The sequence below is a fragment of the Triticum aestivum genome, chromosome 3A, assembly GCF_018294505.1.
Source record: "Triticum aestivum cultivar Chinese Spring chromosome 3A, IWGSC CS RefSeq v2.1, whole genome shotgun sequence".
NCBI lineage: Eukaryota > Viridiplantae > Streptophyta > Magnoliopsida > Poales > Poaceae > Triticum > Triticum aestivum.
Window position 1 is genome coordinate 702,684,521 of NC_057800.1, and position 23,699 is coordinate 702,708,219.

Here is a 23,699-nt window from a genome sequence, read left to right on the forward strand (position 1 = left end):
GGCCGCCTTCAAAGCAGCTGCATTACTAACTCTTGCTTGTTCCTTGGCTCGGGCAAGTTCCGCCCGAAGGGTCTCCACGGTGGCAGCTCCGTCTGCAGTCACAACATATTAAAGATACTAGCATCATGCTGCTCTTATTATGTGACATTCACCAGAAAACATTACTTACCCTGTGACTCGTCAAGTCGCTTGTTAACAAGCTCGATGTCGGCGTCTGCCGCATCCAGTTGCCGCTTTAGTTCGGCAAACTCATTAGTCCGGCTAGCCACCAGAGCTTCCACCACCTGCACATAAAGGCAGTACTGGTTATTACCTGGGACTATGATCCTCTGTTCGCCGCCGTTCTCGACGACAACCAGAGTCTCAGGGGCTACTATCTACACAGGGCACACCTAACATGTGAGGTACTATCAAAAAGTATATCATTTCACGTACCTCAAAGCCCGTCAGTAGACTCATAAAGGCTTCATGTAATCCGCTTTCGGCGGATGAAATTCTTTCCATCATCGTACCCATCAACATATGGTGTTCTTCTGAGATGGCCGCTCGCTCCAACAGCTCCCTCAGAACGTCCGACCGCATACCAGATGGTGTCGGACTCTTTTGTTTGCTCTCTTCGAGAGCCGGACGCTGGGGACTTCGGGTGACTATGGGATTATCTTCTGGCCTCACCGGATCCAGAGAGGCCCTCCGTGACGACACTTCGAGGTCGCCCGCTTCTTGAGCGGGGAAGTCCGGGGGAGGCGTTTCGCTCTCCATCATCTCCGGAAGAAGATCCCCCGAAGACGAGCTCAGCTAAGAAGGGCTCAGGTCCGAACTGCAAGATATATGCTTCGGTAATTTTCCCCATAGGAAAGGTAGTATACCTTCACTATTAAAGTATTTTTTGATCACTTACGACTCGTTGGAGGGCCGATCCCCGCGCGGACTTTGTGTGGCAAAAGCACCCCCCGAGGCAGGACCCTCTGTTGGAGACTTCTTCTCCCGTTTGGAGGCCTCGGTTTCGGATCCTCGGAGGCGGTCCTCTTCCTCCCCGATAGCGAGAGAAGGTCAGAATCTTCTCCCTGGTTATCCTCCCTTATGGAGGCGCTCATTCCCTCGGTTGGAACTGGCAGCGATGGGGGCCTGCTTTCGCCCATATTATCCCCCCCCCCCGTATCTTCCTTCGAGGGCTCCAGGCAAGGTGCGAGCTCGAGCATCTTTTCCAGTACCGGGTTTTCCAAACCCTCAGGGAGGGGGGCCGAACACCGAATCATCTTCGCCTTTGTTAGCCAGTCCTGGTCAAAGGGCGATTTCTCGGGAATGACGTCATGGTAAATAAAAGACGGTGTGTCCAGCTAGAGGATTACTTACCTGTTCGGCGGCGCAGTTGCTACTCAGGCCCACGTCCTCGGTAGTATCCGGATACTCTGTTTGAGGTCCGAAGAATGACTTGTACATCTCCTCATGCGTCAGGCCGAGGAAGCTTTGAATAGCGCGCGGTCCTTCTGGGTTGAACTCCCACAAGCGAAGGGGCCGGCGTTTGCAAGGCTGGACTCGACGAACCAGCATGACTTGCATTACCATGACGAAATTAAAATCTCCCTCGAAGAGATCTTGAATGCGGATTTGCAGTATAGGCACGTCCTTGGTTGGACCCCAGCTCAGCCCTCTGCTGATCCATGACATCAGTTGTGGTGGGGGCCCGAGCGGAAAGCGGGGGGAGCCACCCACTTAGCACTTCTGGGAGCTGTGATGTAAAACCACTCTCGTTGCCATAATCCGGACACCTCTGGAAAGGAACCTTTTGGCCACGGAGCTCCCGCAATCTTGCTTATTAATGCTCCTCTGCACGCTGCGTGCTGTCCCTCGATTGTCTTCGGCTTCACATCAAAAGTCTTGAGCCACAGGCCCAAGTGAGGGGTAACGCGGAGGAAGGCCTCACACACGACAATAAATGCCGAGATGTGAAGAAAAGAGTCCGGGGCTAGATCGTGGAAGTCTAGCCCGTAGTAAAACATCAAACCCCTTACGAAGGGATCCAGAGCGAGGCCTAGACCTCGGAGCAAGTGGGAGATGAACACGACATCTTCGTTGGGTTCAGGAGTAGGGACGACCTGCCCTCAGGCAGGCAGCCGATGCGAAACTTCGGCGGTCAGATATCTGGCCTCCCTCAATTTCTTGATATCTTCTTCCGTAACGGAGGAGGGCATCCATCGGCCTTGAAGGCTGGATCCGGACATGGTTGAAGATCCGGAGCACCTGACCTGGGCTTTGGGTGTTAGAACTCGAGGCGGGGGAAGGATTCGATTGAGCACGGGAGGGAAAAAGGTGAAAGCCTTGGCCCTTTATAAAGAGGGTGAATACCAAGCGTCCTCTCCGTGGCCGTTTGGGGCTTGCCTATAATCTAGGAATCCTAGACGCGGTTGGGTTACCCACGCCTGTATTGATGAGAATCCCGTGATAAGGGGACATGATCTTTGCTTTGACGAGACGTGTCAAAAAACTGCCTTGCGTTATGTGCGGGGCTAGTTAAAAGAAACGGTTCGAATAATCACCGGGCCATGACATAATGTCGTGTTGCCAAAACAAGTCAGCAAATTGGATTTGTGGAAATATTATTCTCTCTATGGTGGTATGTGGAACTTATTTTGCAGGGTCGGACACTATCCTTGTATTCAAATTCTTCCGTGGTGTATTCGAAGGAGGAACCCGCCTTGCAATGCCGAAGACACTATTGCGCGCCGGACTCATCGTCATTGAAAGCCTGGTTCAGGGGCTACTGTGGGAGTCCTGGATAAGGGGGTCTCCGGACAGCCGGACTATATCCATTGGCCGGACTGTTAGACTATGAAGATACAGCATTGAAGACTTCGTCTCGTGTCCGGATGGGACTCTACTTGGCGTGGGAGGCAAGCTAGGCAATATGGATATGTGTATCTCCTGCTTTGTAACCGACCTTGTGTAACCCTAACCTCTCTGGTGTCTATATAAACCGGAGGGTTTTAGTCCGTAGGACAACATACAATCATACCATAGGCTAGCTTCTAGGGTTTAGCCTCTCCGATCTCGTGGTAGATCTACTCTTGTACTACCCATATCATCAATATTAATCAAGCAGGACGTAGGGTTTTACCTCCATCAAGAGGGACCGAACCTGGGTAAAACATTGTGTCCCCTGCCTCCTGTTACCATCCTCCTTAGACGCACAGTTCGGGACCCCCTACCCGAGATCCGCCGGTTTTGACACCGACACCTTTCTCAATGGCGAGTTGCGTGAGGAGGTTTATATGCAGCCACCACCGGGGTACTATGCTCCTGATGGCATGGTCTGTCGACTTCGCCGCTCACTCTATGGTCTTAAACAGGCCCCTCGCGCCTGGTTTCAGCGCTTCGCCTCTGTGGTGACTACCGCTGGCTTCTTACCCAGTGATCATGATCCCGCGTTGTTTGTTCACACGTCTCCTCATGGTCGGACTCTTCTCCTTCTCTATGTTGATGACATGATCATCACTGGTGATGACTTTGACTATATTGCCTTTGTTAAGGCTCGTCTTCGTGACCAGTTCCTTATGACTGATCTTGGTCCACTTCGCTATTTTCTTGGGATTGAGATCTCCTCGACCTTTGATGGCTTCTACATCTCCCAAGAAAAATATATTCAGGATCTTCTTTCTCGCGCTGCTCTCGGTGATGAGCGCACTATTGTGACTCATATGGAGCTCAACGTTTAGCTTTGTGCCTCTAATGGCGACCCCCTTCCTAATCCCACTCGCTATCGTCACCTCATTGGCAGCCTTGTCTACCTTGCTGTTACGCGTCGGGACATTTCCTATCTTGTCTACATCCCGAGTCAGTTCTTTTCAGCCCCCACCTCTGTCCACTATAGTCACCTCCTCCGTTTTCTATGATATCTTCGTGGCACGCTTTCTCAGCGCCTCTTCTTTCCCTCCTCCAACTCTCTTGAGCTCCATGCCTACTCTGATGCTACCTGGGCTAGTGATCCCTCTGATCGACGCTCGCTGTCTGCTTACTGTTTCTTTCTTGGTGGCTCTCTTACTGCCTGGAAGACAAAGAAACAGGCTGCAGTTTCACGCTCGAGTACAGAGGCTGAGTTGCGGGCCATGGATATGTTGACGGCTGAGGTGATCTAGTTGCGGTGGTTACTTGAGGACTTTGGTGTGTCTGCTACTACCTCGACTCCGTTACTGTCGGACAGTATCGGTGCTATCAGTATTGCACGTGACCCGGTGAAGCATGAGCTCACCAAGCACATTGGTGTGGATGCCCACTTTGTGTGTGCTGCTGTGCAGGATCAGACTCTCGCTCTCCACTATGTGCCCTCTGAGTTACAGTTGGCAGACTTCTTCACGAAGGCACAAACTCGAGCGCAGCATAGTTTTCTTCACTCCAAACTCAGTGTTGTTGATCCACCATGAGTTTGAGGGGGGGTGTTAGATGTGTATAGTTTCTCTATGTACATCCCCATTGTATAAGATGCTTTTTTGCACTTTACGACACATGTATATGTTCTGGCCCTTGGCCCTCAGTAAAGCTAGTTGCTCATTATCCAACAAGCTCATGGTTCTCGTGTTGATTATACTCCTGGTCAGAACATTTGAGTATATAATGTTGTTTGGTCAGCATTATAAGGTGATTAAGATATGATCAGACCCTGATTAAGATATTATGGTCAGATCATCCTTCTACATCGAAGACTTTGGACCGTGCCTTCCATAGGGTAGAAAGTTGACCAAAATTTTCGCACCACTCTTCATCTCTGGCTCTTGATTGATTCATATCACCTCATTCACATTTTCTTCAAATAGATGTCCTTTTGCTTGGGCAACTTTATGCAGTGTGAATGTTCTTTACACTCTACCAAAACTTTTTAACCAAATAATGGCCGAAAACGAAAGTTCTATAGTTAATTCCAACCAGTGCCATCCCTGTACAACGTCGCACTTAAGACTTATACATAGCATTGACCACCTGCACCATTTCCCCGGTTATTATTTGAAGATCACATGGTAGTTCATTATTTGGCTGCTTGAAGTGTTCGCATTATCTATGCAGTGTGCACTTGCTTGTGTTCATCAAGCATCGTATGGAAGCATTAAGCAAATAAGCATTAGCAAAAAAACTCCACTGTGCAGCCACTGTATAAAAAAGATTTTAATACCACTCTCAGTAAGAATAAAATGTGAGTTTCAGTTTTTCTTTCTGTCAGCTTCAGAAAAAATGTGCCTGTGGTGTTCTAAAATGTCTGAAATGTTTGCTTTTGACTTTTAAACCAACATGGAAGAGCCAACTCAATGTAACCATATTAAAATAACAAGTCTGCTCATCTAAAACAACCACTACTATTGACTGGTTGTTAAATATTGTAATATCCTTATCCTTCTTTGAATTTGACCTAATCTTTGAATCAATCTTTCTATTGTCTGGCTTAAGATGGGTAAGCAGCCATCCCCAGATAGCAGATGGAAAATAAGAATTGAGGCTTCCTAATCTGGTTCTATCAGGTTTTCTGGAGGTTAGCCTCGTTCTAACCAAAGCCATGGCCTCCAAGCAGATGGTGCATATGAACCAAGGACAAGGGGAAAGAAGTTATGCTCGCAACTCTGGTATTCAGGTATGCTATTATTTGACACTTGGCTTCTCAAAACTGTCCATCAGGAACTTGTTCATAATATAGTTTTTTCTGTTTTTGCGGGAGTTGATAATATAACTATATTCGTGAAATTCAAAAGAAGAAATGAGGAAGTCAAGAAGCATGCTATTTAGCTGAAAGATTATAGTAATAGATTTTCTGAAGAAGTTCAAATCGACTGCAGAATGCTCAGCAGAACAGGATGAAGCTCCTGATAGAAAGAGCCATCATAGACTTATGCAGCAGCACCTTGTTACCTGAAACAATGGTGATCGCGGACTTGGGCTGCTCTTCTGGCCCAAACGCGCTGGCACTGGTATCGGTCGTTGTCGAGGCGATCCATGGTTACTGTCTTCAGTTCCAGCAGCCACCACCGGAGCTATGCGTGTTCCTCAACGACTTGCCTGACAACGACTTCACTACAGTGGTGAAGAGCCTTGTCACACTCCGTCGAATTAACGACCCTGTTGTCGTGACGGGAGTCGCACCGGGGTCGTTTTATGAGAGGCTCTTCACCAGTAGCTCAGTGCATCTTGTGTGCTCGTCCAGTAGCCTGCACTGGCTCTCAAAGGTGTGAGTGTGACACTGCTCGATGGATCCGCTGCATTAACTTGCTAATTCTATAAGAAAAATCTTGATCTTCACAGGCTCCTGAAGTTCTAAGGAGGAACCAGATCCCGGCTTACTACATTGATGAGCATGTTAGGCGTGAAAAGCTCCCTATGGTCCTTGAGGCTTATGTACAGCAGTTTAGGAAGGACTTCAAACATTTCCTGGAACTGAGAGCCAAAGAATTAGTCCCGGGAGGCCAGATGGTTGTTTCCATTATAGGAAGGCATTCTGATGGCATCGCCCCCTTTCACATCTGGGACATCCTTGCTCAGGTTCTAAGCCTTATGGCCTCAGAGGTACAATTTCTTAGTTTTTCTAGCATAGAATTTTATCATTTGCTGACGAAGGCACAAGTAATTGATCTTTCGCGATGATCGACAGGGTGTAATCGACAAGGCGAAGTTTGATTCTTTCTGCGTGCCAGTCTATGGACCTTCAAAGGAAGATTTAAGGGAGATCATCCAAGAAGATGGTTCCTTTTTCATCAAGGAGTTTCTGGTGCATGATTTTTTAAGCGACCTAGACAGTGCACTCGTCACCCCAAGCTGGATCGCCAACCAGATAAGAGTAGTGTACGAACAGATAGTCGTGCAACATTTTGGGGATGTGATGGACGAATTCGTGAGGATCGCGGAGCGGCGCTGGAGCCTGGATGCAAGCTTGCTGCAGCAAGACCATGCCGGATTAGCTATGCTGACTCTGTCGGTCGCCAAGGCCTGATGGATTGATGGTCTTGGCCGGTGGTGTGACTGCTTTGCTTTTTCAAAAGGTACGCCACATTTGAATGAGACTGAGCCGTTGGTTTCTTCAAGGCAACGATGTCAACAGTTTCCTTTGATCTTGATACTCAGGATGGTGAGTTGGTGGCTGGTTTGGAAGGCAACAACATGTTCGCACTTCATTAATCTATTTGCATATTGGAGTGGGCTTTCTTGCGTCATACTATGTCATTGCTTCTCTTGTATGTTTATGGATTTTATACATTTCTATTAATTTTTCATTTGAATGGACTATTCTATATATTGTAAAAATGTGTGACTCGTTTGTCCAAGTACATGTTCACACCATGACCATATTCTAGCTTTCAGTTATTGCCCCAGCTCGTTTTTTCATCGTCTTAAGTGTTCTTTACACATTTGACCTTAATTCAGGCCAGTGACTCTCACTGTATTCTTAACTTTTGTCCTTAATCATGCTAGTTCATTATTTGTCTGCTGATGCATTAGTTGTGCAGCTTCCTGTGTCCAATGTCAGTGGCAATTTGAGCACTGTAGTTCATTAAAAGAATGTGATAGTTTTTACAGAGATAGGATATGCCCTTTTCTTCATATGGTAATTTTGTAAGCATGAAGAAACTTCTTAGATACCATGTTGGTCTAAAATGTTTTCCCTGTTTGCTTTTTTCCATTGGATACCATGTTGGTCTGCTATTGACAGACAGGTCGTTAGTATTGTATTATGATCTGGATTTGACCAGCCTTTCAGTGACAGACAGGTCGCTAGGCTATCCATAAGATTAAAATAATAGAGCAAGGTGACTTACTATTTGCCCCCATTAAGTAGCCACAGGCCTAGATTCTGAAGATTTAAGATCTGAAGTGGAGCAGATTTAAGATCTGGAGTTTAGCCTAGCTTGCTCCAAGCAAAGCCATGGCCTCCAAACAGACGCTGCATATGAATCAAGGACAAGGGGAAACAAGCTATGCTCGCAACTCCAGTGCTCAGGTGTCTTCTCCTGTCTCAACCAATTCTCTTATGTTCTTTGACACTTGAATTATCGGAAGTGCTTCACCAAAAACTTGCTCATACCTAGCTTATATTATTGATTTATCAAGAAGTGGGGAAGTTAAGGAACTACAACTTGACTGCAGAGTGTTGAACAGAATAAGATGAAACCCCTGATAGAAGCAGCCATCCTTGACTTATGCAGCACCACCACCACCACCATGTTGCCAACGGAGATGGTGATTGCCGATCTGGGTTGCTCCTCTGGCCCAAACGCTCTAACATTGGTGTCAATAGCTGTCCAGGCCATACACAGTCACTGCCTTCAGTTCATACAGACACCACCCGAAGTGTGTGTGCTCCTCAACGACCTTCCTCACAATGACTTCAACACGGTGGCGCAGAGCCTGGTCACGCTCCATCAGGGAAATGACCCTATTGTCGTGACCGGTGTCGCACCAGGGTCGTTTTACGAGAGGCTATTCACTAGTGGCTCCTTGCATCTTGTCTGCTCGTCCAACAACCTGCATTGGCTCTCAAAGGTGTGAGTCTGACACTGCTCAATGGGTTGATTTGTTCCATTACTTTTGGATTCGTAGGCAAAACCTTATCTTTACGTGTGAATTGCAAAAAACCACCACATTGAAGCATAGGTTTGTAGAAAACACGGGTTTACGAATTTGTGCCAGAAAGCACTGATTTCTGGCCTAAACTTTTGCAAAAAACACTGATCGATCTCTTTGGGCATCTTAACCACGATTATGACATGTGGGTCCCGCAAAAACTGACGTGGCATAATTGTTGGTCCTTGGTATTTTTGCATAGGCACCCTTGGGAAAAAAATCTAAAACGCAATCAGCTCCTGTCAAGCCGTGCACAGAACTGAAGAACGATGTGTCGGTGCTCATGGATCTCATCGCCGGCCATGCCCACCGCGCCCGAAGGGAGAAGGGGCGGCGCGTGGCTGTCTGCCGGTGGTGCCGCATCCGCATTGGGCGGGCGTCAGCTGGGTCACGCGCGCGGCTCCTGCTGCTTTTGCGTTGCCGCACGACTGCTGCTGCCGCCGCCGCTACTTGCTCCCCTGCTTCTGCCGCCGCCGCCGCTTGCTTCATTGCTGCTGCCGCCGCGTCGCCGCTGCTGCTTGCTCCGCTGCTTCTGCCGCCGCGCCGCCGCTGTTGCTTGCTCCGTTGCTGCTGCTCCTGCATCCATGCCGGCGCGCCGCTGCTTGCTCCGGTGCTCCGCGTCGCCGCGCTACTTGCTCTTGTGCAAGCCCTGGATCCCGACGACCACAAGGGCGAGGACTTGCGGCGGTGGCTGGACCTCGCCGGCGTCGAGGGCGCACCTCCTCTTCCCTCTGGATCGGGGCAGGGAGAGAGAGTTGTTTTTGGGAGGGATTTTTTTTTTTGGAAAAAGACCAGTCATCAAATGTGGGACCCACATGTCATAATTGTCATTAAAATGGTCTAAGTCATCAATCAGTGTTTTCTGCAAAAGATTAGACCAAGAATCAGTGTTTTCGGGCATAAATTCGTAAACCCGTGTTTTCTGCAAACCTATGCTTCAATGTGGTGGTTTTTTGCAATTCACTCTATCTTTACAGGCTCCTGAAGTGCTTACTAGTAACAAGATCTCGGCGTATGACATTGATGGGCATGCTAGGCTTCAAAAGCTCCCTATCGTCTTTGAGGCTTATGGACAACAGTTCAGGAAAGATTTCACACTTTTCCTCAAGCTAAGAGCCAAAGAATTGTTCCAGGAGGTCGGATGGTTATTTCTCTTCCAGGGAGGCGTTCCGATGAACTTGCTTCTGAATTCTGTCACCTCCGGGAAACATTGGCTCAGATTTTACGTGTCATGACCATAGAGGTACGCTGCCCTTACTTTTCTAACATAGCATTATATGATTTGCTAACAAACTCACGACTATTTGATATTTGTGGTCTTTTGGTACTATCGGTAGGGTGTGATAGACAGAGTGAAATTTGATTCTTTCTATGTGTCAATGCATGGACCTTCCCATGAAGAGCTGAAGGTGATCATTCAAGAAGAAGGATCTTTTTCGATCAGTGAGATGCAGGTGCACGACCCCCGAAGCTGTGTGGACAATGCGCTCATGGTCCCAAGTATGTTCGCAAGTATGATGAGAGCCGTATTTGAGCCGATAATTGTCCAACATTTTGGGGATGTCATGGATGAATTCATGGCATGCACGGAGCAGCGATGGAGACAACCGGGCAGCTTGGAGGAAGAAGTTGCGGGAAACCCGCTAGTTATGCTGGTTGTATCACTCACGAAGGCAATGACCAGGTAACTGATGTTTATACTTGCTTGCCTTTTTGTAAAGGTACACTACACACCTTGTGACCTTGTCTCCTTTGATCTTTATGGTTAGTATCTAGAATAGTGACCTGTTACGCCCCTCTTAAGAGGTTATAGTGTGTCTTGAGATTTTAAAAGGCGACGACCAATGCATAGCACTTCATTATTTAACACATCCCTGAGTGTTGTGAAAGTTTTCATATCTATATATGACTGCTCAAGATTGTAACCTTGCTCTCTCTTTTTCCTTTTTATTTGACAAAATGGTCTCGATGTGTTATTTGTTTCTGAAGATTAAATTTGCTCGGGAGATTATGAACCAGACACGGAAAAAGAACTTACAAGAGACTGCAGGGAGGATATAAGAGCAGAAACAAGACTAAAACTAAGTGCCCGGGCTGCCCGAGACTGTAACACTTGTTCTGGTTATTCTTTATATCTCCCTTTTCTTTCAGAAAGATGACGGGTGTTTCATTTTTTCATGTAACTCAATTTTATTGCAATGTTAGTCATGGCGACAGTTGACAGTATTGTAATACTTATTGTGTGATCTATTCCATAACAATGTCTGGAAACTCCAATTTACTGCTCTTATTCTTATTCAGTGAAAGATCTTACTCAGCTGACGGTGTTCGTGTTAATGACTTAATGCTAACGATGTACTGGAAATTTCGGTAAAACAGAGAATGTACTGGAAGTTCAGTTAACATTCTGTTTCTATATATGCTCAGTAGTAAGAGCCAACAAATTTAACCATGCCAAATAACAATTCTGCTGGTCTATCAAAAATACAATCTCTAGCATTGACAGGCTGTTATTCTTATCCGAATATGACCTTATTATTGGCCGTTGACCTTATCATTGCACCCAGTAAGCAGCCAGAAAATTCATCCCCAGTTGAGCATAGAAAAGAAGAACTGGACTTGGAGTTTGCAAGCAAAGGCATGACCTCAAAATGACAAGTCTGCTGATCTAAAACAAACTCTAGAAGTGACAGGTTGTTAATGTATTATATGCTGATCTGAATTTGACCTAATCTTTTATTCAGTCTGTCTGTGAGCTGTCCCTCAGATTGGTAAGAACGTCGACCCTAAGTCATCCCTACTTCCATCACATGTTGCTCTCTCGGGTTCAAGGTCTCTGAATTCCAAGACAAGCACCTTGACAAAAATTATGGAACGGAGGGAGTATGCAGCAACACAAGCACCTTGTCGCGTGGAAAGATGGTGATAGCGCACTTGGGCTGCTCCGCTTGAGGACACCTGCAGTCACTTTCTTCAGTTGCAACAGCCACCTCCTGAAGTCAGTCTAGTCCTTAATGATCTCCCATACAATGACTTGAACGCAGTGGTGAAGAGCCTGTTTGCGTTCATGCGAATCAGCAAGCATGTTGTTGTAACTGGTGTTGTGTCTACGAGAGGCTCTTCCCTAGTGGTCCCGTGCATTTCTTTTTCTGCTCACCCTACCGCCTACACTGGCTCTCAAAGGTACTCCCTCCGTTTCAAAATAGATGACCCAACTTCATACTAAGTTAGTATAAAGTTGGGTCATCTATTTTGGAACGGAAGGAGTATGAATCTGACACCACTCCAGTAGCCTTGGTGCCTTCACTAACGGTTTAGAGGTACAAGCTCCTGGAGATTTAAGAATAAACCAAATTCCAGCATATGACATCGATGAGAATGTCAGATGTAAAAGAGCTGGGATTGAATGTCATGTCAAATAAGAACATAATATCTCCTGCAAGAAGTAAATCCCTTTGAATAACATACATAAATCATACAATGTTAGTTTGATTCGAGTGGGTACGAGCAGCAGAGTGCTGTGCTGACAGAAACGGTTGGGGGCACCCAGACGCAGAACATGGTTCTTGCGAAGGAACAGAATCCGTCTCCGCGATCCCTCTCCACGAAACCAGCTCAACTCTGCTTGCCGTCATCACCGCCACCTCCTCCCACCGGCGGAATGGTCTGCGGGTGGATCGGAAGAAAAGAAAGAGTGCTGAGCCATGAGCGTGCATTGCGTCGAACACGTTGTGGGCATGGGGCAACGTACGGGTGGGTGGCAGAGAGAGACTAACGTACCATGTCGGGCTTGTAGACGTTGTGGACGACGGAGGCCCCCGCGAGGAGGGAGACGACCACGACCACCGATGACCAGGCCAGCGACGGAGTCCCCGTCGGCGGCCGCCCACCGCCGAACTTCCTGCCGCCGCCGTTCATCTTTTGCTCTCTCTCTCTCTCTCTCTCTGCCGATCTCGATGAGGACTGAACCGTTCCTCTTGCTTCTGGCTTCTGGGCCGTGTGAAGCCCACGCTTGATTGTAGGTACAAAGAAAAAAAAATATCTGGTCCTGCAAAAAAGAAAAAAATATCTATCCTTTATTAAAAGAAGCACTATCTCAAAAAAAAAAACCTAAAAAATGCTCGAGGGGGAAGTGCTCTGTTCCAGCCTGGAACTCTCTGAACTGAAACATCTGCACTTTCTGCGTGTTTTTCTTCAGCGAAAACTGGTTTTTTCGCCCATATGACCAAACTGGTCGGATACCCCTAAAAAGAAACTGGTCGGATTAGACTTTCCGTATGATGCGTATTTGAGAATGCTTTTTTAGACAATATATTAGGAATTGCTTGATTACCATCTCGATTTGCACTGTATGAATGTGTCTTCTGGAAAATGCCCCTTGGATCTCGGGCGCATATGCACCTGATATGTCAAAATAAACTGAATTTGCTGAAAAAGAAACTAAAAATCTTAGTTTTTTTACAACAAACTTGACCTTCTGTTGTACTCGTATAAGATTTTACGCAAAAAAAAAAACCTCTGACGACTGTAGGGACAAAAGGTGTGAATAGTAACTTCATTATAGTGTTGACTGTGTCTTTGGTTCGGAACTAATGTTTGATAATGCATTGTAATGTGCTTGCGCTGTGTGCTGCTGATTCTGTTGCGTGATTTTACCGTCCAGGCACGTGGGCACGTGCCCGGGCTCGATGCCGCCACTTACCAGGATTTGGGCGAGCTGCCCCAGCCGTGAAATACGCTTCAAACAAGAAAACTGTCCTAACTGGGCCGGCGTGATCTTTTCCTTGCCTATTGGGCCTTACTTAACATAGCCCGAAGACCCTAGGTTCATGTACCGAAATCACTAATTGAGTTGAGGATTGTCTCAAAAAAAAAAACTAATTGAGTTGAGGAGTACTTCTTGCAAAGATCACTTCAACTTTTCTGATTGCGACAAGTGGCGAACATGCAGCGCGCCACTTATCGTAACCTGGAAGTTTTCCTTTTTTCGTAGATCCGTTTATTCAAAATGTTTTATCTCTCAAACCGTGCGTCTAAATCTCGAACCGCTTTCTTCGTTGGATTCCTCGCGTCGAGATCTTCAAAACTAGATCCCATGCTGATAGATTTTGATGAACTTTTTTCACAAAAAAAAACCCAAATAAAAAAACCGTACGAAAAAACCAAACCAGGAGCACGGGTTTTTTTCCTTTCCGAAAGAGGCACGCCCGTGCCTCTCACAAAATCACAACCGTGCCTCTCGCGGAAGCAAAACCGTGACTCTCGTGAAAAAAAAAGAGAAAATGTGTTTTTTTCCGTTTCCGAGGAGGCACGGTCGTGACTCGTGAAAGCACAACCGTGCCTCTTGCGGAAGCAAAACCGTGACTCCCGCGAAAGAAAAAAACAGAAAACGCGTTTTTTTCGTTTCCGAGAGGCATGGTCGTGACTCTCGCGAAAGCACAACCATGCCTCTCGTGGAAGCACAACCGCGACTCTCGCGAAAGAGAAAAAAACACGTTTTTTTTCGTTTCCGAGAGGCACGGCCGTGACTCTCGCTAAAGCACAACCATGACTCTCGAGAAAGGAAAAAAACAGAAAACACGTTTTTTTTTCGTTTCCGAGAGACATGGTCGTGACTCTCGCGAAAGCACACCGGTGCCTCTCGCGGAAACAAAACCGTAACTTTTGTGAAAGAAAAAAAAAGAAAACGCGTTTTTTTTTCGTTTCCGAGAGGCACGGTCGTAACTCTCGCGGAAGCAAAACCATGACTCTCGTGAAAGGAAAAAAAAGAAAACACGTTTTTTCGCGCAATTTTTTTAAAGAAAAATTAATCGAAAAGGTAAGGAAGACCGATGAAAAACCAAAACGTCGAAAAAACCGGAAAAAACCATTTAAAAGGCCAAAACACGTGTGAAAAAATAAAAATAAATAAAATCCGGACGGAGCTTCCAGAGCGTGACATGTGGTGAATGGCTGAGAGCGCGTCAAATAGCGTTGATCGTTGGGAGGCTTCCGAAGAAGCGCTCGTTAACTAGTTGCTCTCTCCATGTACTCTTTTCCTCCTCCGTTCAAAAAAAATATATACTCTTTTCCTAATGTAATCTGGAGAGAATTGATCAATTCGTTGCCTAGTAAGCAGAGACGAGGTCCGGCAGTGTTCGGCAACCCACCCCAGCTCCTCATAATACGAGAAGCTGCGGAGTGGAGGGACTGCAGCTCTGTACTATTTAACTACAGCTCCGCCCTGCTCCCAGAGTGGAGCGGCGGAGTGGAGGGATTCCGAACAACGCTGAAGTTGGTCAGACTAGAACGAACGCTCGCGCGACCTTCCCAAACCCTAGCTCGGTACTCCGGCCCCATAGATGATCTGGCCACTGGTGGAGGATGCCCTGGAGAGCATCGATGGCTGGCAAGCCGTAAGAGAGATGGCGCATGGTGAGGCCGTGACTCTGGCAAGCAAGGCGGGCGAGGGTCACGATTGGAAGTGCCGGTGCCAAGGCGGCAACTCCTCTGATGAGAATTCCACTCCGCCTGCCGGTGGACGGTGGCTCATCGTCGACGACAGTAGCCACGGAAACAGCACCGGCAAGTGTTCGACTTGTGCAAGGCCGGGTCCAGGAGGCGGTACCGGTGGCACGCGACAATTTGGTGAGTTGTTCTCTGTAGCTTATCCAAAAGTTGTGCAATTGAATATCGATTGTGTCGTAAAATTATGTTTGTTCAAATTTTCGGATTGAGCAAATTTTGGCATACCAAGTATGTGAATTTATGGCTTTTGAAAGACAAAAAATATACTTGAGCTTACAATGTGCCCAGGCTTCGGCAATTTGCTAGCTCCGCCGCTGTATCGCTGGATGTATATAGCGAGTGAAGCACAACCGTGACTCTCGCGAAAGAGAAAAAAACAAAAAACATGTTTTTTTCGTTTCCGTGAGGCATGACCGTGACTCCCGCTAAAGCACAACCGTGACTCTCGAGAAAGGGGAAAAAAATAGAAAACACGTTTTTTTTCCGTTTTTGAGAGGCACGGCCGTGACTCTCGCGAAAGCACACCCGTATATCTCGCGGAAACAAAACCGTAACTCTTGTGAAAGAAAAAAAACAACAGAAAACGCGTTTTTTTCGTTTCCGAGAGGCACGGTTGTGACTCTCGCGGAAGCAAAACCACGACTCTCGTGAAAGGGGAAAAAAAGAAAACACGTTTTTTCACGCAATTTTTTTTAATTTTTTAATCAAAAAGGTAAGGAAGACCGATGAAAAACCAAAACGTTGAAAAAACCGTTTAACAGGCTAAAAAAGCGTGTGGAAAAATAAAAATAAATAAAATACGAAGGGAGCGCCCAGAACGCGACACGTGGTGAATGGCTGAGAGCGCGCCAAATGGCGTTGATCGTTGGGAGGCTTCCGAAGAAGCGCTCGTTAACTAGTTGCTCTCTCCATGTACTCTTTTCCTCCTCCTTTCAAAAAAAATTAAATGTACTCTTTTCCTAATGTAATCAGGAGAGAATTGATCGATTCGTTGCCTGGTAAGCAGAGACGAGGGGAAGTTGGTCAGACTGGAACGAACGCTCGCGCGACCCGCCCAAAGCCTAGCTCGGTACTCCGGCCCCATAGATGATCTAGCCACTGGTGGAGGATGCCCTGGAGAGCATCGATGGCTGGCAAGCCGTAAGAGAGATGGCGCACGGTGAGGCCGCGACTCTGGCAAGCAAGGCGGGCGAGGGTCACGATCAGAAGTGCCGGCGCCAAGGCGGCAACTTCTCTGATGAGAATTCCACTCTGCTTGCCGGTGGACGGTGGCTCATTGTCGATGACAGTAGCCACGGAAACAGCACCGGCAAGTGTTCAACTTGTGCAAGGCCGGGTCCAGGAGGTGGCACCGGTGGCACGCAACAATTTGGTGAGTTGTTCTCTGTAACTTATCCAAAAGTTGTGCAATTGAACATCGATTGTGTCGTAAAATTATATTTGTTCAAATTTTTGGATTGAGCAAATTTTGGCATACCAAGTATGTGAATTTATGGCTTTTGAAAGACAAAAAATATACTTGAGCTTACAATGCCCCAGGCTTCGGCAATTTGCTAGCTCCGCCACTGTATCACTGGATGTATATAGCGAGTGAAGAGCCGTGCCTCTTCCTATAAAAAAAGTAAACAATAAGCCAGTTGGTGGAATAGATTCATAACTGCATGTCTTTTATGAAGATGAGATGCACATCACATGTACGCAGTTTATTGTAAGATGCTCACTCCCCTACGACCACTCACTGCCGACTACCAGAGAAGATTATTTGTAATTTTGTATGCAATAACAAAAGTGACAGAAAATAGAGTCAAACAAACACAAAATAGGCGGGAAAAAAGGCCAAGCAAACGAGATTACAATAATCTAGCAACACCTGTGTCAAGATTGCTCGTCATGAATACTGTGTTTTCTCATGCAGCCACCTCCTCCCATAAGCCTAGGGCTCCTCTGCCTTCCGTTGACGCTGCCGCTAGTCCGCCTTGTCTCCGACCGCCACGGCGGTGCGATGGATCCTGACCGTTGCCGGCAGGAGGGCTTTGCTTTTTAAATGTTTCTTTGAATTTTGTTACGGTTTGTGTCCTGTTCAGGGAGACGAGACGATGACGACTTCTTGAAGATGGAATAAGATTCTTTCTGTCTAGCTCCCGTTTTCGTGGTGTGTCTAGCATCGTTGATGGGCATGTGGGGTTGTATTTCCATCGGGTCTATCCTGATCTGATTGTATTTCGTTTACGTTAGTGTGTTTTTAAGTTGGATCCGTCCGATCTAAGCTACTCTGTATGAGCGTAGATATGACCGAACACTACTAGTTCCTGGCCTTGACTTGTTAGCAATCCCTTGCATGCCGTGTGCAGGATCCGTGGATCTGATGTTGGCTATAGAGAGCTCAAGCTTACCTGACACCAAAGACACACATTAACTTGTTGCTAAAAATGTCGGAGCAGGTTGTTGTTTCTAGCGTGGATCTTGTCCTCGCGTCGTGCCTGACCGAGTTGTCCGATGGTGTAGTTTCTGGAGATCCATTCGTGCCGGAAAGCTCGCTGGGCAATGTTTTCTTTTTTTTTTAGAAAAAGAAGAAGACCCCAGCCTTTGCATCTGGATGATGCATGCAGTCATTTTATTAATTGTTTATACAAAATCTTACAAAATAATACAACAGTAAGACTAAAACCACCGTTTAGGCAATATCTGTCGCTACTCCTATCCAATTGATGAAGGGATGTTGATAGTCTGGACCTAATACCAAACAGACCTCGCAGCTAAATCTAACATCTAAGACGTCCCATCCAGGACGCCTGCTGGGTATGGGTCACTCACCGGTCCGGCGTGCTCTCAGAGGCCGCCGCCGCCAACTGTCACCACTCCATCTTCAGAACTGTACTGATGCATCAACCTTACTCGGTCCAGCTATCGTCGACGCCACCACGGCACCCAACGGCACCTCCTCCCTGCGCGCAAACAGCTGAGCACGTCGCGATCGCCACTGATACACCTCAGCACCATGCGGCCAAGTACCACCGGCCGACATAGCTTGAAGTCTTTGGAAGATCTGTCATGCGTAGCACCTGCTGACCAGGCATGACAAAGCGTAGCACCTGTCGGTCAGGCATGACTCGACACCTCCACGGAAGCTCCGTGCAAGACGAAGCCGCTCCACCTCCTGCCTCTGACTTCCAGCGCTACTCCACAAACAATGCTCTTAAGAGAGAAATGACACCGCGGTGCAGCCATCGTCCGATCCGGAACACCAGATCATTGGGTTTCCCCTGGAACAGGACGAGTGGGTCGACAGTAGTTACACGATGATGCCTTCATCAAGGTAACGACGTAGAACGTCGCCATCGCCTGCCGTCGGCTCGGTTTTCACCGGCAACCATGTCTTCCCAACTCGCAGCTGGGACTAGATGATGGATCTCGAGATCCGATCACCAAACCTCTGGCCGGTCACCTCCGACGAAGAAGATGACCACCATCACTGGCTACACCGGCCAGAACAGACCAGAGGTGCCGCCAAGCAGTCCATCAGGCCCTCGACGTCGTCGCCGATCTAAGGCCAGATGACATACCGCCGAAAACCGCATCGCGCCGCCGTCCGATCCAGGCCAGCCGCCGCAAGGAGCCGGCCGTGGCCCGAGAGCTGGCCAACCGCCGCCGCCGTCGAAGTCATCGTCGTCGCTTCTACATCGGCCGCACCTCCACGTATGTTGGGGCCCCACCACCCCTGAGACGCGGGAAGGAGGAAGGGCCCCCGCCATCGCCGTCGGCCTCCGGGCGCAAGCCGTCGGCGTCCTCCGGCAGCGGCGGGAGGAAGCGAGGAAGATGAGCTAGGCCCCGGCGGCGCCTAGGGTTGGGGAGCCATCCGAGTCGCCCGAACGGGGGCGACGCCAGCTCGCTGGGCAATGTTGCGGTGAGTTGCTCTTTGCTTTTTACTAGTACTTGCCATGCTTGTTCAAATATCATGCCAATCTTCACCTCCAGCTTCTCTTCGCGGCGTCCCACTTCCTACATCCACAATGGGGACGCGAGATTAGAAGCTGGATACGAGGCGAGGCAGAGACGAGACGAGACGAGGAGCAGAGCGTGACGTGTCCAGGCGTTCTCCCATGGCGACGAAGATACGCGTGCCCATCAATCTCATGTAGCGTCGAGTTCGAGCTCGCCGCGTCTACTCGAGGACCCGACGACGATAGCGATTAGCAGGTGGCTCTTCGTGTGTTTTGGAGTGGAGATGCCACGAATGAATGATTTTCTGTACCAGGGCGTGCGTGCTTTGGTTGGACGATCGCGCAAACGGGCCAGCCCATACCCAAGCAACGAGCGAATGTAAAAATGACACGAAAAAACAAAAGCGCACGCGATGGAGTCCAACACCCGACATCACGCTGAGTAGCAGGGACGCCAACAACAGGAGCTAGGCTAAATTGCAGCGCTGAAGTTAAACTATGTACAACGGCAGATCTGGTTTTTTTTTTTCTTCAAAATTTCCAACAATTCTTGGAAAACAATGTAAAGAATTTTCCTTCAAATATTTGAATAATGCTTCAAAATAATGAATAAATTTCTAAATTCGAACAAACTTTAGAAACTTGAACAAACTATTGAAATTCCAAATGTTTATTGATTTTTTATATACAATGAACAATTTTAAAATATTCATTGAACATGTTTTTGATATATTCTGAACAATTTTTAAATACACATTGAACATTTTTGTGATATACTTTGAACAATATTTAAATACACATTAAACATTTTTGTGACATATGTTGAACAATATTTAAATTTACATTGCATTATGTGAATAAGACGTGTGCAGATTTTCCTAAACAATGATAAAATATTTGGAGATCATGATAATGTGATGAACACATTTTAATGTGCATGACGTACCTTTTCCAAATTGTATTTTGAAAACGTTATACTTTTTTCAAAAATAAGCAAAATCAATTTTTGAAACACATGATGAAATTTTTCTAAATACACCTTGAGCAATTTTTTTTGAATACGCAATGAGTATTTTTCAATGCAAGGTGAACCTTTCCCGTAAACACGGTGAATATTTTCTAAATACACCTGACCAGTTTTTGAAATAGGCGATAAACATTTTTAAGTGGATGATGAACCTTTTATATAAATGCGATGAACATTATCTTATACACAATGAATAATATTATTAAATACATAATTTAAAAAATACATGATAAACATTCTTTAAAACATGATGATCACTTTCAGAATATACGTTGAACATTTCGTTGAAATATGGGATGAACATATTAAAAAACATGATAAGGTCTTTTGAAACAGTTTGCACATTTTATAACATACGCAAAGGAACCAGGAACTGAAAGAAAAGAAACAAACTTTAATAAAAAAAAGGGAAATGGGAACAAAAAAAGAGAATAAAACCTTTTTAATACACGAAAAAAAGTTTTGAAACACACAATGAACATTATTTAAATACACCATGAATATTTAAATACGCAATGGATATTTTTAAATGATTGGTGAACCTTTGTAAACACTTAATGGACTTCTTTTATACATGATGAACAATATATCTGAATACACAATGGGAATTTCTTTTAACATGATTGCATTTTTATATATGCAATGAACATTTTTAAAATAAAAAGGATAGTAAATTAGAAAAGTTGTCACCTTATTTTACAAAAATAAGTTATGCATTCATAAAAAAAGTGCATGTAATTTAATGCGAAAGCGAAAATGGAAACAATGACAAGATCAAGGAAACCAAAAAAAAAAAGGAAAATGTAAAACCTCAAAGAAACATGAAAGAGCAAACAAAACTTTCACCCCAAAAAAGATTAACATAACATAACAGAAACCCCCCGAAAAAACCGCTAGGAATTGTTGCACGGGGAGTTTGCATGTGATGAACATTCGGTATACTTGTTGCCCCCAAAACTCAATGGTGATGCCGCAATTAAAAAGAATGACATGAAAGAGGTTGTAGCTTCTCGGGTAGTTTGTAAACTGACTTTGTATGCAATTTCTTCTCTTTACCGAAAAAGACTTTAGCTCCGCTTTATAGATAAAGCACCATAGCCAGACAATAACATCCAAACAAAATGCAGGTTCAAGTACGAAAACACACCACGCGCAAATAAACGAGAAGTACAACAGGTTCTGCTGAGGGCACAACTCAACAAGCCCTAGAAAAGAGAAAATAAAAGCCTAAGAAGGCTGCAGCAACATGAATTTTTTTCCTTTTCTAATTCTATTTATCTATTCACATGCATTCCTCCTGCATGGTTCGATTAAAAAAAGGTTTTGGCCATGGTAACAAGGAATGGTGATGGCACATTCGCAAGGGCTTCAACGATCACGTTTGAAGGAATTCTGGACCCCGAGATACTCAAGGCACTTGGTTGCACGGAAGGCTTAGCTCTAGCAAGTGATCTGATGATGTGAAGAGTTTGTACTACAAGTTATTGTTCACGTGTGATCAAATCTTTGTATGAAGGAATTGCTAGAACTTATGCATATATGACCAAGGAAATCAAAGCCCGAAGCACAAACACAATAAAAATTACATCAAGATCCTTTTGACCATCGAACAACTGCTACGAGTAGAAGTCTAGAACGAGCCCCACATGCAGAAGCTAGCTCATAGTTGTTCACATGTTGAGTGTGGATGTTGAATTTGGCTGTCTGTTCAGCCCTTCCGACGTCTGTATCCCAAATTCTATTGTGGGTTTTTCACACAAAAAAAACTCTATCGATTTTTGAATTAATGGGGTATAATTCTAAAACAAAAGTGGTAACAAGACCAAGAACTTGGTGGAGAGCATGCACGCGCTGATCATCCATTGCTTCGTCACAAAAGAAAAACCATCACCGACACTACCGATCTCTGATCTCTATGGTCAACGCAATATTCTTGGATGGCGCCTCGACGTCGTGCCCTGATGACTTGTGATGATGATAACATAGAAAACACAAGCAGGTCAGAGTCCTCGAGCAAACATCAGCTCACACGTATGCCTGCATCGCCCGGCCGCCACCACCATACATGGGCATTGCAAATCTAGCATTCTACCTCGCAACCTGACCTGCTCGCACCAATGGCAGCCGAAATGCGGCAACCCAAACCCCTCCACTTTCTGCGCGCTGGCGTGCACGGTGTCGGCGGGAGACGGTGGCAGCATGCCGCTGGTCACCGCGATCACCAAGGACGCGGCCACCTCCCTCTACACCGCGCCGCTCAAGGACACTCAGCCCCTCGTCCTCGACCTCTCCGGCCCCATCGTCTGGACCACCTGCGACGGGCCCTCCCATGACACGCTCGACTGCAGCAGCGACGCCTGCATGCGCGCGCACCGGTTCCAGCCGCCCAACTGCCCGCAGACCGGCTACGGCGAGCCCGACGCCCGCAGCCGCAACCGCTGCAAGTGCACCACGCACCCGCACAACCCCGTCTCCGGCGACACCGCGTCGGGGGACGTGACGCGCGTCACGCTCTCCGCCAACGCCACCGACGGGAAGAATCCTCTGTATCAGGTGTCGTTCACCGCCGTGGCGTCCTGCGCGCCGGGCTCGCTCCTGGCGAAGCTGCCGGCGGGGGCGGCCGGCGTCGCGGGCCTCGCGGGCCTCGCGCGCTCGGGCCTCGCGCTCCCGGAGCAGGTCGCGGACACGCAGAGGGTCGGTAACAAGTTCGCGCTCTGCCTTCCCAGCGCCGGCTCCGGCGCCGGCGTGGCCATCTTCGGCGGGGGCCCGCTCTTCCTCCTGCCGCCGGGCCGGCCAGACATCAACGCGACCCTGGCCGGGTACACGCCGCTGCGCAAGCACGTCGAGTCCCCCGGGTACTACATCTCGGCCGACAAGGGCATCGCCGTGAACCAGGCCCGGCTGCAGCTCGACGACGGGTACGGCGCGCCGTTGGTTCTCGGGCTGTGCTCCACGATCCCGTACACGGCGCTCCGGCCCGACGTATACCGTGCGTTCATCAAGGCGTTCAACACGGCCACGGCGGGGAGGGCGAGGATCACGCCGGCGGTGGCGCCGTTCGAGCTGTGCTACAACTCGACGGAGCTGGGGTCGACGCGGCTGGGCTACGCCGTGCCGCAGATCGACCTGATGCTGGAGGGCGGCAAGAACTGGACGTTGTTCGGCGGCAACTCGATGGTGCAGGTGAACGACAACACGGCGTGCCTCGCATTCGTGGAGATGAAGCAGGAGGAGGTGGACAAGCATGGCGGGTCGCCGGCGGCGGTGATCGGAGGGTTCCAGATGGAGAACAACCTGCTAGTGTTCGACGAGGAGAAGCAGCGGCTCGGTTTCAGCTCGCTGCTGTGGGGCAGGCAGACGACGTGCAGCAACTTCAATTTTACCATGGCTGCCTAGTGCCTAGCTGGTGGTTTTATGCCATTGTGTGCTGCGTGGTTGTATGAGCATTGTGGTTTTTCATAGTGATGATCGTTTCTCTGAAACAAAACATGTCACCTGTAAGATTTCTATATTCACCACATAATATGAACAATAAACTTGTCCACAAATCATTTTTTCTAACACAGTATAAACGCATATGATTACCTACATGTATATACACTCATCCATATAAAAACACACACACACACACA

The 23,699-nt window shown here is 47.3% G+C and overlaps 3 protein-coding genes and 1 pseudogene across 3 annotated transcripts; 3 read left to right on the top strand and 1 right to left on the bottom strand.

Annotated features, from left to right (window-relative positions):
* Positions 1 to 5,539: 5,539 nt before the first annotated feature.
* LOC123063351 (probable jasmonic acid carboxyl methyltransferase 2) lies at positions 5,540 to 7,007 on the top strand. The gene is made up of 4 exons (XM_044487111.1): positions 5,540 to 5,614; positions 5,817 to 6,203; positions 6,280 to 6,540; positions 6,626 to 7,007. The coding sequence occupies exons 1-4, from the start codon at positions 5,540 to 5,542 to the stop codon at positions 6,962 to 6,964; spliced, it is 1,062 nt and encodes a 353-aa protein (XP_044343046.1). The 3' UTR covers positions 6,965 to 7,007.
* Positions 7,008 to 7,225: 218 nt separating this feature from the next.
* Positions 7,226 to 10,866, top strand: LOC123063352 (probable jasmonic acid carboxyl methyltransferase 2; annotated as a pseudogene).
* Positions 10,867 to 11,973: 1,107 nt separating this feature from the next.
* LOC123059263 (uncharacterized) lies at positions 11,974 to 12,599 on the bottom strand. The gene is made up of 2 exons (XM_044481870.1): positions 12,373 to 12,599; positions 11,974 to 12,258 (listed from the first exon to the last, which is right to left on the bottom strand). Exons 1-2 carry the CDS (start codon positions 12,508 to 12,510, stop codon positions 12,208 to 12,210), a joined length of 189 nt encoding a protein of 62 aa, XP_044337805.1. The 5' UTR covers positions 12,511 to 12,599; the 3' UTR covers positions 11,974 to 12,207.
* Positions 12,600 to 22,232: 9,633 nt separating this feature from the next.
* Positions 22,233 to 23,683, top strand: LOC123059264 (chitinase CLP-like). Its single transcript, XM_044481871.1, has 2 exons — positions 22,233 to 22,384; positions 22,535 to 23,683. The coding sequence occupies exons 1-2, from the start codon at positions 22,267 to 22,269 to the stop codon at positions 23,461 to 23,463; spliced, it is 1,047 nt and encodes a 348-aa protein (XP_044337806.1). The 5' UTR covers positions 22,233 to 22,266; the 3' UTR covers positions 23,464 to 23,683.
* Positions 23,684 to 23,699: the final 16 nt, after the last annotated feature.

Coding starts and splice junctions, on each gene's coding strand:
- LOC123063351 (XM_044487111.1), top strand. CDS start 5,540: ATGGCCTCCAAGCAGATGGTGCATATGAACCAAGGACAAGGGGAAAGA. Junction 5,615..5,816: donor CTCGCAACTCTGGTATTCAG/GTATGCTATTAT, acceptor AATCGACTGCAG/AATGCTCAGCAGAACAGGAT. Junction 6,541..6,625: donor TAAGCCTTATGGCCTCAGAG/GTACAATTTCTT, acceptor GATGATCGACAG/GGTGTAATCGACAAGGCGAA.
- LOC123059263 (XM_044481870.1), bottom strand. CDS start 12,510: ATGAACGGCGGCGGCAGGAAGTTCGGCGGTGGGCGGCCGCCGACGGGG. Junction 12,259..12,372: donor ACGTCTACAAGCCCGACATG/GTACGTTAGTCT, acceptor ATCCACCCGCAG/ACCATTCCGCCGGTGGGAGG.
- LOC123059264 (XM_044481871.1), top strand. CDS start 22,267: ATGCCGCTGGTCACCGCGATCACCAAGGACGCGGCCACCTCCCTCTAC. Junction 22,385..22,534: donor CATCGTCTGGACCACCTGCG/ACGGGCCCTCCC, acceptor ACCCGCACAACC/CCGTCTCCGGCGACACCGCG.